This window comes from Myxocyprinus asiaticus, chromosome 12 (genome assembly GCF_019703515.2).
Source record: "Myxocyprinus asiaticus isolate MX2 ecotype Aquarium Trade chromosome 12, UBuf_Myxa_2, whole genome shotgun sequence".
Taxonomy (NCBI): domain Eukaryota; kingdom Metazoa; phylum Chordata; class Actinopteri; order Cypriniformes; family Catostomidae; genus Myxocyprinus; species Myxocyprinus asiaticus.
This window is the reverse complement of record NC_059355.1, coordinates 38,714,649-38,729,153: the sequence shown is the minus strand read 5'-3', so window position 1 is coordinate 38,729,153 and position 14,505 is coordinate 38,714,649. Positions and strand designations below refer to the sequence as shown.

Here is a 14,505-nt window from a genome sequence, read left to right as displayed (position 1 = left end):
GGGAACTCCTTCAATACTGTTTAAAAAGCATCCCAGGGTGATACCTCAAGAAGTTGGTTGAGAAAATGTCAAGAGTACATGTCTGCAAATTCTAGGCAAAGTGTGACTGCTTTGAAGATGCTAAATTATAACACAATTCTGAATTATTCTGGAGTTTGTTTAGTCACAACATAATTCCCATAGTTCCATTTATGTTATTCCATAGTTTTGATGACTTTACTATTATTCTAAAATGTGAAGAAAAAAAATTTATAATAAAGAATAAGTGTTTCAAAACTTTTGACCAGTAGTGTATACGTCATTTATGTATATTGTGTATTTGTTTGTATAATTGCAGGTGGTGAATGCATTTTGCAGGCAGAAAGATCCTGAGATGAAAATGAAGGTTGTGACTCGCATTCAAAACATAACTTCCCTTCAGAGTTTACTGCAGATGTGCTTGACAGGTAACAGAGAGACAGTTTATACACTGTTGAAAGAAATATTTCAGATCTTCGTCACATTGTAACTTGTGGATTTCTCTGCAATGTATATGTATTTTAGGTCAAAAATAGTTGCTCTATGTGAAACCTTAGGTTTACTGCTAAGAGTGCTGAACTCAGTGGAACTTGTTTTCTCTGTGAAGGTTTTCAGTTTTTTTTTTTTTTTACTTTAGCAACACCAGGCTACATTCCTCCTCAGGCTAACTTTGATGGAGAGAGTGCTGAGGGGATGATGCCCTCCTCCTCCATCGCTCCACCAAAGAAAGCAAAGAAAGGTACACCTGCTGAAGAGATCACCAAACTTTACTATCCATTGTATGTATTGTATTTCAGAAATGGTCAGCATTTCACTGTATGTGTTTTGTGTGTTTAGAGTCAACTGGGAAGAAAAGGAAGGCCTCAGCGAGTAAAAACTCTTCAGCAGACAAGTCAGAGCTGGAGGGGGCCACAGAAGCAGAGGAGTCTCAACAGGTAAAACAGTGATCCTGTACCTTTACATGCATGCATTGACATGAGCACCTGGTAAATTACACATCATACTGGACGAAGTGGAGAATATACACTCACCGAGCACATTATTAGGAACATTATGGTCCTAATAAAGTGCCCAACATGGTCTTCTGCTGTCATAGCCCATCCGCCTCAAGGTTTGACATGTTGTGCATTCTGAGATGTTATTCTGCTTAATACAATCGTACAGAGTGGTTATCTGAGTTACTGTAGCCTTTCTGTCAGCTCAAATGAGTCTGGCCATTCTCTGTTGACCTCTCTCATCAACAAGGCATTTTCGTCCGCAGAACTGCATCTCACTGGATGTTTTTTGTTTTTGGCACCATTCTGAGTAAACTCTAGAGACTGTTGTGCGTGATAATCCCAGGAGATCAGCAGTTACAGAAATACTCTAACCAGCCCGTCTGGCACCAACAATCATGCCACAGTTGAATTCACTGTGATTGCATTTTTTCCCCATTCTGATGGTTGATGTGAATATTAACTGAAGCTCCTGGCCTGTATCTGCATGATTTTATGCATTGCAGTGCTGCCACGCAATTGGCTGATTAGATAATCGCATGAACAAGTAGGTGTAGAGGTGTTCCTAACAAAATGCTCAGTGAGTGTATGTACTTTCAGTTTCTTAAAGGTGCATTCAGTAGTTTGGAGCCAATTTAAAAAAAAGTTTTACACATTAAAACTTTTAGTTTTTGTGAAGTTTGATCCGAATGTGTGTTTTTTTGTAAAGTTTGATCCAAATGGTGTACACTCACATGAGATGAAAGAATGTACTCCTAATAGTTTTCTATAAAAAGTGTTTTATTCTACATGGTGTGGGTCGCTCCCTTCAATGTGTTTTGCCATTTTGAAATTACATGACCTGTGGTCTTTCACTAAATGTCGAAGAAGAGAATCCTCGTGCTAATTGGCTTCCGCCTGTGTAGATAGATACTCTTGGCTGTGCTTAGAACATTGTTGATTGGTAACACAAAGAGCAAAAAGAATCTGAATGAGCTTTACTGCCAAGTATGCTTACACACACAAGGAATTTGTCATGGTGACAGAACACAGTGGAGCATATTTATTTATCGTGCTTAAACAACGGAGACAATGAGAGATCCAGTAGCTGTACTGCTGAAGTAGCAAAAAAAGTTCTGAAGCAGCTTGCTTCAAGCAAAAAGACAGAAAGACCGGCAAAGGCAAAAAACTAGAGTAAACATCGGTAACGGTAAGGCATCTACGTCTTCATTCGTTTAGTGCAAAGTAGCTTGGTACAGTGATTGATGAGGATTTTGTGTAAACCATGACGTTGGTTGCTTGGAAATAAAACGAGTTCTTCAAATACGGTATTCATGGACATGCTAAATCTGATCATCAAAAACAATTCTAATCTTTCCTTTACCATGACATTCTGTATCGCTAGATAATTGAGGTTTATTTAACGCTAAGCAGTTCTCTAATAAAGGTAATAACTGTCTTTAGAAATAACATGAAACGTAGACAGTCACCAAAGATTATTGATATGAGGGACAGTAATAATCTGTACTTAACTGTAGAAGTCTGTTGGCTTGAATACTGAAGGCTGTTTTTAGGCAAAGCAATTATATAATATTAGTAATAAAAATAACTTTAGAAATGACCTCAAACGTTGACATTTTCCAGATGCAAATGATATTCCAAAGCTGACGGGGGCAGCAGAGACAATCATGTTGATCCACGTCGAAAGATGGCAGTATAGCGTCTAACACCACTGTAACATCTACTTAAAGAATACTGAATGCCCATTTAACTATATTGAGTTTTTACTGTGGTTACCCCTCAACTTTGATAAGTTGAAAGCAGTACTATTTTTGGACGTTTGATACAAGTTAAAGTATTGAAGTTTTGGTATTTTTGGCAGGACCATCCGGAGAAAGAAAGTGAGAAGGAGAAAGAGAAGGATGCCAAATCAGGGGTCAGTCTGTCATCCTACTGGCCGTTCTTCAGAGAGCTGGACGTTGAAGCTCTGAGCGTGCTGCAGTGTGGCCTTCTGTCCCGAACACTACTGGACACTGAACTACACAGCAAGGTTAAAACACAGTGTGCTGTACAGTTCTAAGTACAAGTACATTCTTTTCTTGACAAAATGTGTGGTATGCTCTGATAGAGTGTTGTTTCATGTGTAGGTCAGAGAAGAAGTGCAGTTGGGCCCTGCCGAGTTGCACTTCCTGCTGGAGGATATGTGGCGAAAAATGGACTTCAGTTTGGCTTCTGCTCCCGCCAAGAAAGCTCCATTTCTCAAAGTATGAACGCACGCACACATCTTAATGTTATTTAACCAAATAGGACATTTTTATGGATGCATGTCCTTGTTGGTACTCATTGATACACCTGTGATGATGACAAATGAATATTTTCTGTGGTGTCTCTCTAGAGTAAGACAGACAGAGCGGTGGGCTTTGCTCACCTGCAGCAGAAAAATGCCAAAGAAATCGCCACCTGTTGCATTGAACTGCTGCCCACACTCTGCACACACCTGGAGAACTGCCACAATCACTTTCAGGTACACGCACATTTCCATTTACAGTCTTGTAATCATGGTTATTGTGTATGCAGTAGAGCTGGCTGACACATTTGGTTTTACTGCTCTGTTTGATTGTGTATGTTCGTACACAGACTGTGCTCTCTGAGAATCAGGGTGTTGTTGATGCTCCTGGTGTGGATGTGAAGGAACAGCAGCTCATGTGTTCAGCCTATCAGCTCTTACTGCAAGTGCTACACACCACGTTCAGCTGGTGAGTCTCTTTAGCTGCCTCTTTCCATATCTCTCCATTTCAGCTCCGTCTATTTACAGTAAACCTGTTCCAGTAGCCCATGAAACTTTAAGAAAAAAACAAAATTCTGTTCAACTTTTCTGTTTTATGATCTTTTCAGGGTTCCCATGGTCATGGAAATCTTGTAAAAGTCTTGGAAATTTCTATAGTGAATATCAATAATTTTCCTCTGCCTAAAAGATAGATTCCTCTGCTAGATTTTGCTTTTGTGTAGAGTAAATCTTGCTTGCAAGCCATAGTGATGTCTAGGTTTTTGAGCAAATCAATCTTTTTGAGTCAATGAATAGGTCAAAATGGTGCACAAATCAGTCTAAATGATTCAATACTGAATCAGTCTGAATCAAAATTATTTTAAAAAAGCTGTCTCCAGCAATACCAGCAATGTTTAAAAGCTTTCAGTATTCTTTTTGCAATTCTGTTTGTAATTACACTTCAGCTTTAAGAATTCCAAAAATCTTGATTTTTCTCTCACCCTGCTGTTCATCTTCAGGGCAGGTTTCTCTGGTCCAGAGCATCGTGCTCTGCTGAAGAATGCCCTTGGGGTCCTGGCCAGCCGACTTAAAGAAGAAGAGACAGACCTGACCCTGGATCAGCTCAGCAGGTGAGAGCATCAGTTCACACAACCTGCATGCTGGTGGTGCAGAGACTGTGATGTAACCATCTGTCCATGGTGTTTTATATGCCTAGGCATGCTTTTCAGTACCTGCAGAACTTCCGAAGCACAGTGCCCAGCCTAAGCACAGCCCTGTGTCTGACCCAGCTGCTCATCGTGCTGTCCCAGTATGGAGGATCAAACCACAGGACCTACAGAGAACAGATCTGTGCGTTTCTACCTCTATACGTTGTATAGTACTGTTTCCTCTCACCAACACAACATTTGTGTTAGTTGTGTTTGACAATATGGGCTTATCCTGTGTATACTAAATGACATAGATTTCACCCTGTACCTAAATGTTAGCCATAAGCTGATTTGGTATTTTCTTGTAGTTTTATTTTAAAATGTGGGACATATGTTAATATTAAATTCTGTAACCCACCTCCCAGCATCTCTTGCGAGGCATTTTCTCTGTCAGGAATGGGTTACAGTGAGCGGAGAGAAAGAACGAGGAAACAAATACAATGACACTCTTCAAACCCTCCTCAGGTAAATTACCTTGTGAGTTACACACATAGATGCTTACGGCCAATAAAAGGCAGTGCTTTTCCAAAGTATCTTTCCATCTTTGGAACGCTTATGGGCAGGTTTACATATATTCTATGTAAACTTGCGGCAGAAAAGTACAGCTTTTATCAACTTGGATGGGGAAAACAGAAATCTCCAAAACAGTAGGTCAAGTTACGATCAAAGAACATATTTAAAATCAGCAGTAAAATCTGACAATGACTGTATTATATAAATTGTGCTTTTTTTAGCTCAGATCTCGCTGAAAATGATATTTTTCAGGCTGGTTTAGGTGATGCGCATGCGCGTTCTTGAGTTGACTCACAGGAAATATGTGTATCTAAAAGGTGATTGGCTCTTTTACCTTTATGGCAGGACTGCCTTTTCCACATCTGTTGGTTGTTGGGAGTTCCAGTTTCTCCCATTAATTTTAATACCAGTGGTCCGTCTCAGGCTAAATAGATTCGGTATAAGCCATAAAAATAATTTGGGTGATGATTGTTGCATCCACAGATATGAGACTTCACTTGGTAATCTGGCCCTAATTTTACATTCAAAATTTAATTAAATACAGTCAGTTAACCTACAGTATTCAGACAAACCTTACAATATTAATATCATTATTATATGAATATATCTTTTAATAACTGACATACTTTATTACATATTTTGAAAGTTTAGAGTTTTTTCTCAAATAAATTGGAAAAAAGTTTTCTAAATTTAAATTGGAAAGCATGTTCTCAAAATTGGTTCTGATCAAAGTTAACCACATTGTTTCACATATATAAACCAGGTATGTATGTATGTGTATATATACACTGATCAGCCACAACATTAAAACCACCTGCCTAATATTGTGTAGGTCCCTCTCATGCCGCCAAAACATATTGGTATACGTATGTATGTGCATGTGTGTGCGTGTGCGTGTGCGTGTGTGTGTGTGTGTGTGTGTGTGTGTGTGTGTGTATATATATATATATATATATATTATATACACACACACACAGTTGAAGTCAGAAGTTTACATACATTTAGGTTGAAGTCATTAAAAAACATTTTTTAACCACTCCACAGATTTCATATTAGCAAACTATAGTTTTGGCAAGTCGTTTAGGACATCTACTTTGTGCATGACATGAGTAATTTTTCCAACAATTGTTTACAGGCAGATTATTTAACTTTTAATTGACTATATCACAATTCCAGTGGGTCAGAATTTACATACACTAAGTTAACTGTGCCTTTAAGCAGCTTGGAAAATTCCATAAAATGATGCCAAGCCTTTAGGAAATTTGCTTCTGATTGGAGGTGTACTGAATTGGAGGTGTACCTGTTAATGTATTTTAAGACCTACCTTCAAAACATGGGAAAATCAAAAGAAATCAGCCAAGACCTCAGGAAAAAAAGTGTGGATCTCCACAAGTCTGGTTCATCCTTAGGAGCAATTTCCAAACGCCTGAAGGTACCATGTTCATCTGTACAAACAATAGTACGCAAGTATAAACACCATGGGACCACGTAGCATCATACTGCTCAGGAAGGAGACGCATTCTGTCTCCTGGAGATGAACGTAGTTTGGTGCGAAAAGTGCAAATCAATCCCAGAACAACAGCAAAGGACCTTGTGAAGATGCAGGAGGAATCAGGTAGACACGTATCTATATCCACAGTAAAACTAGTCCTATATCGACATAACCTGAAAGGCTGCTCAGCAAGGAAGAGGCCACTGCTCCAAAACCGCCATAAAAAAAGCCAGACTACAATTTGCAAGTGCACATGGGATCAAAGATCTTACTTTTTGGAGAAATGTCCTCTGGTCTGATGAAACAAAAATTTAACTGTTTAGGTTATAATGACCATTGTAATGTTTGGAGGAAAAAGGGTGAGGCTTGCAAGTCGAAGAACACCATCCCAACCGTGAAGCATGGGGATGGCAGCATCATGTTGTGGGGGTGCTTTGCTGCAGGAGGGACTGGTGCACTTCACAAAATAGATGGCATCATGAGGAAGGAAAATTATGTGGATATATTGAAGCAACATCTCAAGACATCAGCCAGGAAGTTAAAGCTCGGTCGCAAATGGGTCTTCCAAATAGACAGTGACCCCAAGCATACCTCCAAAGTTGTAGCAAAATGGCTTAAGGACAATAAAGTATTGGAGTGGCCATCACAAAGCCCTGACCTCAATCCGATAGAACATTTGTGGGCAGAACTGAAAAAGCGTGTGCGAGCAAGGAGGCTTACAAACCTGACTCAGTTACACCAGTTCTGTCTGAAGGAATGAGCCAAAATTCCAGCAACTTATTGTGAGAAGCTTGTGGAAGGCTACCCAAAACATTTTACACAAGTTAAACAATTTAAAGGCAATGCTACCAAATACTAACAAAATGCATGTAAACTTCTGACCCGCTGGGAATGTGATGAAAGAAATAAAAGCTGAAGTAAATCATTCTCTCTATTTTAAGAATGTGAAATGTCAGAATAATAGTATAGTAGTGATCCTAACTGACCTAAGACAGGGAATATTTTTTATGATTAAATGTCAGGAGTAAATGTATTCGGCTAAGGTGTATGTAAACTTCTGACGTCAACTGTATATATATATATAATACTGTATAAAACATACCAACTGTAATATACTCTATACCCAAATGAACTTTGAAAGATGAAAATTGATTGAACTGAGATTTAAGGGTATTGTTTACATTGTGTTTCATCTGGGTTTTCCTCTGTAGTATTTATCTGGAGCACACAGATGATGTTCTGAAGGCGGTGGAGGAAATCACGAGCGAGGGAATTCCAGAGCTGTTGAACGCTGCTAAAGACGCCAGCTCACGTAGCTGGCCAACACTCAACAGGTAAAGCAGCTGCCAGTGTTTCTCTCTCTTCAAAGAGAAAGCGTTTCGGTGTATTTATGGTGATATCTATGACCTGCTTGACTCTGTAGGCAGACCTTCCTTGTGTACTACAAGAGCATGATGGCAGAGCTAGAGAGAGCTGTACGCAAGATTCCTCCCAGCAAACAGGCGGATAATCGAGAGGTGTGTGTTTGTGTTTTGACAGTGCTGCAAGGTTTATTTTAAATGTCATTTGGGTAATTAAGGACCAACAGAAAGTGTGTAACAAATGATCCCAATTGCCTTTTTTTAGGTGCAAAGTGAGAAACTCTTAACATGGAATCTAGCTGTGCGGGACTTCCACATCCTTATAAACCTGGTCAAGGTACAGAGGCCTTCACATCTCTCCTGTGCTCCCTTATTCACAGTAGCGCCATCTTTAGTTTTTGACGGGAATGACAACGAGGCTGTGAGGGAGAAACCAATAGTCTCTTCAATACTGTTGTTTGAAGTGTTTGGGATCGTTCCGCTGATGAATGATTGAAAAAACATCTTTCCAAGAAATTTCAGTAGACAATGCAACTCCAGAAAACATGAGTTGTGGAAATTTAGATGTGCTGTATGAGCTTTATACAGTGTATGCCTCTGAAGAGACTGTAAGTCTATCCCTTATAGCCTCGTTTTCATTCACATAAAAAAAAAAAATCAAATATGGCGCTACTGTGAATAAGGTATGTTGCTTTGTTAATGCCCTCAGCTTCACAACACCTCAGCAACAGTAGCAAACTAGTAAACAGACAAAGCACCTAAAGCATGTTTTATATTTCCCACAGGTGTTTGACAGCAGGCCAGTGTTCACAGTTTGTTTAAAAGTGAGAAGCATTGCACAATTGCACACATACACCAACATAGAAATGAATTAATTATTATAATGATGGATTTACATTGTGGCCACTGGACAGGTTTTTTCTTAATGTGTCGTTTTTCTCATTCAGTATGGTCGTCTTTTCCTGGAGTCGTTTCTTAAGCTTGGAATGCCTCTGCTTGACTACAGCTTTAAAAAACACAAGGTATTTGAGTTTCATTTATTTAAACTTATGGTATGAGTAATGTTATATCCTGTGCATTACGTCTAGATTAACTAAGAGCTAAGTCTTTCTCAAATTTTCAAAATGTGACAATATGTATTAGAATAAAGTAATAAGCTACGAGAGGTTCAGCGTTACAGTGATTTTTACCCTGTGTAAGGGACAAAGCAAAGCATTGTTAAATACATTAATAATAATATTAGGGCTGTGAATCCATAAAAAATGTTAAACAAATTAATCGCACATTTTTCTGTCATTGATCACAATTAATTAATTATGGTACATAATACATTACAACTTGCGACAGCCGGACCCCATCCCTTCGGACCCCCCCCCTCCCCTTTTTGGACTTTTATGTTGTTTATTATTTTAAATAAATGCCTCTCCGAGGCTTGACACCACACCCACTGTGTCTGTCTCTTGCTCACCCCACCACATTAATTAATCAAACTGTAGGCTGTTTGTGTGTGGCTAGAAACGTGGTAGTTTTGCACATTAATATAAAAAGTATGGTCACAGTATATAGTAATTTTACAGTGGTTTCAGACAAGACTCATCCAATCAGAAAAGAGTCAGAACTATCCATTCAATAAAGTCACATTTTAATAACTGAACTGATGGATCTTCTCAGGAGGATGTCCAGAGTCTACTGAAGACCTTTCAGCTAAGTACTAGACAACTCCACCACATGTGTGGCCACTCAAAGGTAAGCAACACCAGTGCAAAGCACCTTGTCCATGAAACACGAGTGGTCCTAGATACTCCTAGTTAAGCGCCACGTTTTAAATGTAATAGGAGATCTAATTATTTGAAGACATTCAAATTTGTATGTAAAATCTCAGATATATCATTGCTTCTCTAATTATTATGGCTGCTTCTCCATGTTCAGATTAGGCAAGATACAGGGCTGACCAATCACGTTCCAGCCTTAAAGAAAAATCTAGAGCAGTTTGTGTATCGTGTGAAGGCCATGCTCGCTCTTAACCACTGTCAGGAGGCCTTCTGGCTGGGGAACCTGAAGAACAGAGACCTAAAGGTGAGCGGTGTGGAATACAGCAACTCAAAGACTAACGTTTAGATATATCGTCAAAATTAATCTAGTGAAGAGTGATGGGGAAGTCTACTCTATTATGACGAGTGTAGCATTTATTAATGACAATAATACATAACATGTTGTTTTTCAGGGTGAAGAGATTCTCTCACAAAGGTCACAGGCAGCTGATGAAGAAGAGGAAGAGTCCTCTCAGTTGCAAAGTGAAGTGGAGGTATAACACTGAACTGATTTTTTTGTTTAGTTTATTTTCAAATTTAATTTAGGCCTTGCTGTTTTGCTATTAAAGGGAAATATCAAAGTATGCACGGTTTGCTATCAATGGATTATAAATCATACCTACGACTAAAAGCAAGTCACTCTATCATAATGAAAGAGATATGTTATTGCTTTTCGAGACCTTTCATGTTTGCGGTCTCTCTCTTGTACATCTCATCTTATACATATTTCGATCTGTTTTGAAGCAGGAGAGTGACTCTGATGAGAGAAACAATGGACATCAAGAGGAAGAAGTAGAGGAATCTGATGAATCAGAATAATAGAAAGCAAGAGAACATCTGAAGGGTTTCTTTTCATAAGCACACGAACAGCACACTATTAGTACAAAGTAAGACTTTGAGATTTGTGATCTCTGAAATTAAAATGGAAAAGGCAAATAAATATATACTTTTTCTGGTTAAAGCTGTTGTGTAATGTTGACAAGTTATCTGTAATCAAGTGGTTTCTCTAATTGTGTTTGCCTGTTTCAATGGTAATTAGTTTTCATATTTCAATAAAAGTAATAAATGAATGTCAATATCAGTGGTTTTATGTTTTGCCTTACACTGTGACTCATTCACCCATCAATGATGGCAGAGCTGCCATGCAAGGCACTAGCCTGCCATTGGGAGCAACTTGGGGTTCAATGTCTTGCCCAAGGAAACTTTGGTATATGGAGTCATGTGGGCTGGGAATCAAACCACCAACCCTATGATTAGTGGCTAACTCGCTCTACCACCTGATCCACAGCCGCCCTTTAAGTGTATTAAAGGGATTGTTCACCCCAAAAATGAAAATTCTCTTTTCATTTACTCACCCTCATAATCCACATAAAGGAAACATAAAAGTAATCCATATGACTCCAGTGTTTAAATCCATATCTTCAGAAGAGATATAATAGGTGTGGATGAGAAACAGAACAATATTTGTGTCCTTTCTTTACTCTAAATCTCCACTTAAACGTTCACTTTCAGATGCGAAAGTGAAACTAAAAAGGCACCACGTTACTTTCAAATGTAAAAGTGAAAGTGGAGATTAAAAGTAAAAAAAGGACTTAAATTTGGATCTGTTTCTCACCCACACCTATTATATCGCTTCTGAATATGTGGATTTAACCACTGGAGTCATATGCATTACTTCTGTTTTCTTTGTGATTTTTTGGAGCAACAAAGGTCTGATCACCATTCATTTGCATTGTAAGTACTAACAGATCTAAGATCTTCTAAAAATCTTGAAGAGAGAAAGTCATCCACATGTGGGATGGCATGAGGGTGAGTAAATGAGAGTATTTTCATTTTTGGGTGAACTGTCCCTTTAAATACCAGTTTACACTCCTTTAACATTAATGTGTTTTTTAAGTGAAGACTGATAACTGTAATGTAATCTATATGTTATCCATAAAAAGTATCTGCAATCTGATTAAACACAATTTAAGATGTAATCTAATTACAAGTACTTGGTTTTTATACTACTGTAAGTCCACTGTTGTCTAGTCAAATGATCAACGTATGGATAAAATGGTCAAGGTTTTAAAACATTACTGGAGAAAAAGAAAGACATTTTAAATTAATATCATAATATCGGTACTTTTATGAAGTCTGACCATCTTTTGGTATGTTCGCTCCAAACTCCCCTCTGAGTTACGGCCACATGGTGCATCCCGGAAGCAATGAGGGCAACATTTCAGTGTAGAGGCGGATGAATAACCGCTCAGCAGTGTCAATATAACACTGAAAGACGGGTGTAAACTGACCTCGAAGTAAAACACCGATACTGAAATCAAATTTCTGCAGGGCGATACAGATGCGAACAGGCCTGAGCAGGACGCCGAAGGGTTAATATTTGTGTGTCATTCCAGGAACAGAATTATTGCTACACACTGAGTCTCTGCGCGTGCTTTCTGAAAACATAAACAAGACACACGGGCAAAATGTCTGACTTTGTCATTTTGTCTCTAATGATATTTTTGGTCGTTTGTCTCATCTTAACTTTGGTGGGCTTCGTGTTTTACTCCGGTCTTCTCTCTGAAGTAGTGATTCGGACTGGATCTCCACCGGTGAAGAAGATCACGATCGCATATAAGTTCAGCAAAGGATCGTACAAGGCCAGTGGAGCTGCTTTCACTGAGAGCTGCAGTATCGGACCGAAGCTGTCATCTGTCGGGGTGTTTTACGATGACCCAAATCAGGTCAGCCGCTCACTTCTGTCTGCTGACTGACATCCCTTTACAAATAAGCACGGAGTACAAAAAACTGGTTATTAGTACCATGCTACTTTTTTGTTTAATTATTTGATGGTTGTAACATGTATTATTGTAAACACTGCAAAACAGCGTATGATTCTCAATGTTTTTTACGCTCAGTCAAGCAGAACTGTCACTTGCTATCAGACTGACATTATTGAAAGCATTTATTGGTTGTGTCTCGAAACTTAATGAGCTCCCTACTAGACAGCATTTGTGGTCGTCATATGCTAGTTCCAAGTCAGCAACATTTGAGCATCTATGGGCATTCAATGCACATGCAGCATGCTCACAAATGATGCACCCACAGCACCGATCAGCCACAACATTAAAACCACCTGCCTAATACTGTGTTGGTCCCCCTCGTGCCGCCAAAACAGCGCCAACCCGCATCTCAGAATAGCATTGTGAGATGCTAGTCTTCTCACCACAATTGAATATATATATATATATATATATATATATATATATATATATATATATATATTTTTTTTTTTTCCTCACCACAATTGTAGAGCGGTTATCTGAGTTACCATAGACTTTGTCAGTTCGAACAGAACTACTCAAACCAGCCCATCTGGCACCAACTATCATGTCACGGTCCAAATCACTGAGATCACATTTTTTTCCCCATTCTGATGGTTGATGTGAATATTAATTGAAGCTCCTGACCCGTATCTTCATGATTTTATGCTCTGCACTGCTGCCAGACAATTGGCTGATTAGATAATCTCATGGATGATTGTTAGTGCCAGACGGGCTGGTTTGAGTATTTCTGTGACTGCTGATCTCCTGGGATTTTCACGCACAACAGTCTCTAGAATTTACTCCGAATGGTGCCAAAAACAAAAAACATCCAGGGGCAGTTCTGCGGACAGAAACACCTTGTTGATGAGAGAGGTCTACAGAGAATGGCCAGACTGGTTCGAACTGACATAGTTTATGGTAACTCAGATAACCGCTCTGTACAATTGTGGTGAGAAGAATAGCATCTTAGAATGCTATTCTGAGATGTGGGTTGGCGCTGTTTTGGCAGCACGAGGGGGACCTACACAATATTAGGCAGGTGGTTTTAATGCCAAAAATACTGTGTGGGTATGCACTGTATTCTTGCGAATCACTGTCACTATATCTAAAGCAGACCGATGAGGATCAAGCTTTAACACTCTGTTATTACTATTCTTATTTGTGTTTCCATTAAAGGAATATTTCACCCAAAAATGAAAATTCTCTTATCATTTACAGATGTGTATGACTTTTTTTCATCTGTAGAACACAAATGAAGATTTTTAGGAGAATTTCTCAGCCCTGTAGGTCCTTACAATGCAGGTGAATGGTGACCAGAACTTTGAAGCTCCAAAAAGCACATAAAGGCAGCATATAAGTAATCCATCATCATTTCAAGCTCAATTACACTTCCTAGTGCTTGATGCACATGCAGAGCACTAGATGGTGCTAAGAAGTTTAATTGAACTTGAAATCATGATTGTGTCTAGAGACTGCAATGGCAAGATGTACAGTGATAAAAGAGTTATATTTTGGTGTGTTCTCACTCAAAATCAACTAGATTTCTTGAGAAGACATGGATTAAACCACTGCAGTCATATGGAGTACTTTTATGCTGACTTTATGTGCTTTTTGGAACTTCAAAGTTTTTGTCACCATTCACTTGCATTTTAAGGACCTACAGAGCTGAGATATTCTCCTAAAATTCTTCATGTTTTTGTTCAGCAGAAGAAAGTCATACACATCTGGGATGGCCTGAGGCTGAGTAAATGATGAGACAATTTTCATTTTAGGTGAACTATCCCTTTAACATTTGCATGTAATAGTCAGAGCAGTGTACTAGCCTAAAATAATGTAGTTACATTCATGCCGAATAGGGCCCTTTGTCTCCAATGACAAGTTTAGAATTAATGCAAAGGCTGCTTTCTACATTCTAACCGTCTTGATTCACTCTCTAACATTGTCTAATAATAGTTCTTATTACTTTGTATTTACTGTTTCAAAGGAATATGTAAACATCAACACAGAATGTAATCTCTAAAGATGAAGATACTTCACAGCCCATGGAAGAACAAA

At 38.7% G+C, this 14,505-nt stretch overlaps 2 protein-coding genes across 3 annotated transcripts in view; both read left to right on the top strand.

Moving 5' to 3' along the window:
- The window catches only part of fancd2 (FA complementation group D2), a 30,737-nt gene extending 20,018 nt beyond the window's left edge, over positions 1-10,719 (top strand). Inside the window, exons 26-44 of one of the 2 annotated variants that reach the window (XM_051713008.1) lie at positions 338-446; positions 656-757; positions 856-953; positions 2,875-3,042; positions 3,140-3,256; positions 3,388-3,516; positions 3,630-3,748; positions 4,278-4,388; positions 4,475-4,608; positions 4,832-4,931; positions 7,683-7,805; positions 7,895-7,988; positions 8,098-8,169; positions 8,618-8,656; positions 8,780-8,854; positions 9,504-9,578; positions 9,762-9,908; positions 10,057-10,137; positions 10,391-10,719. In XM_051713008.1, coding sequence (XP_051568968.1) covers positions 338-446; positions 656-757; positions 856-953; positions 2,875-3,042; positions 3,140-3,256; positions 3,388-3,516; positions 3,630-3,748; positions 4,278-4,388; positions 4,475-4,608; positions 4,832-4,931; positions 7,683-7,805; positions 7,895-7,988; positions 8,098-8,169; positions 8,618-8,656; positions 8,780-8,854; positions 9,504-9,578; positions 9,762-9,908; positions 10,057-10,137; positions 10,391-10,462 — 1,965 coding nt within the window. In that variant the 3' untranslated portion in view covers positions 10,463-10,719. Of the gene's footprint in view, positions 1-337; positions 447-655; positions 758-855; positions 954-2,874; positions 3,043-3,139; positions 3,257-3,387; positions 3,517-3,629; positions 3,749-4,277; positions 4,389-4,474; positions 4,609-4,831; positions 4,932-7,682; positions 7,806-7,894; positions 7,989-8,097; positions 8,170-8,617; positions 8,657-8,779; positions 8,855-9,503; positions 9,579-9,761; positions 9,909-10,056; positions 10,138-10,387 lie in introns of both variants that reach the window. The other variant, XM_051713007.1, reaches the window with a different exon arrangement.
- Positions 10,720-11,846: 1,127 nt separating this feature from the next.
- The window catches only part of LOC127448626 (testis-expressed protein 264 homolog), a 115,649-nt gene continuing 112,990 nt past the window's right edge, over positions 11,847-14,505 (top strand). Inside the window, exon 1 of the mRNA XM_051711299.1 lies at positions 11,847-12,369. Within this exon, the coding sequence (XP_051567259.1) occupies positions 12,112-12,369 (258 nt within the window). The 5' untranslated portion in view covers positions 11,847-12,111. The remainder of the gene's footprint in view (positions 12,370-14,505) is intronic.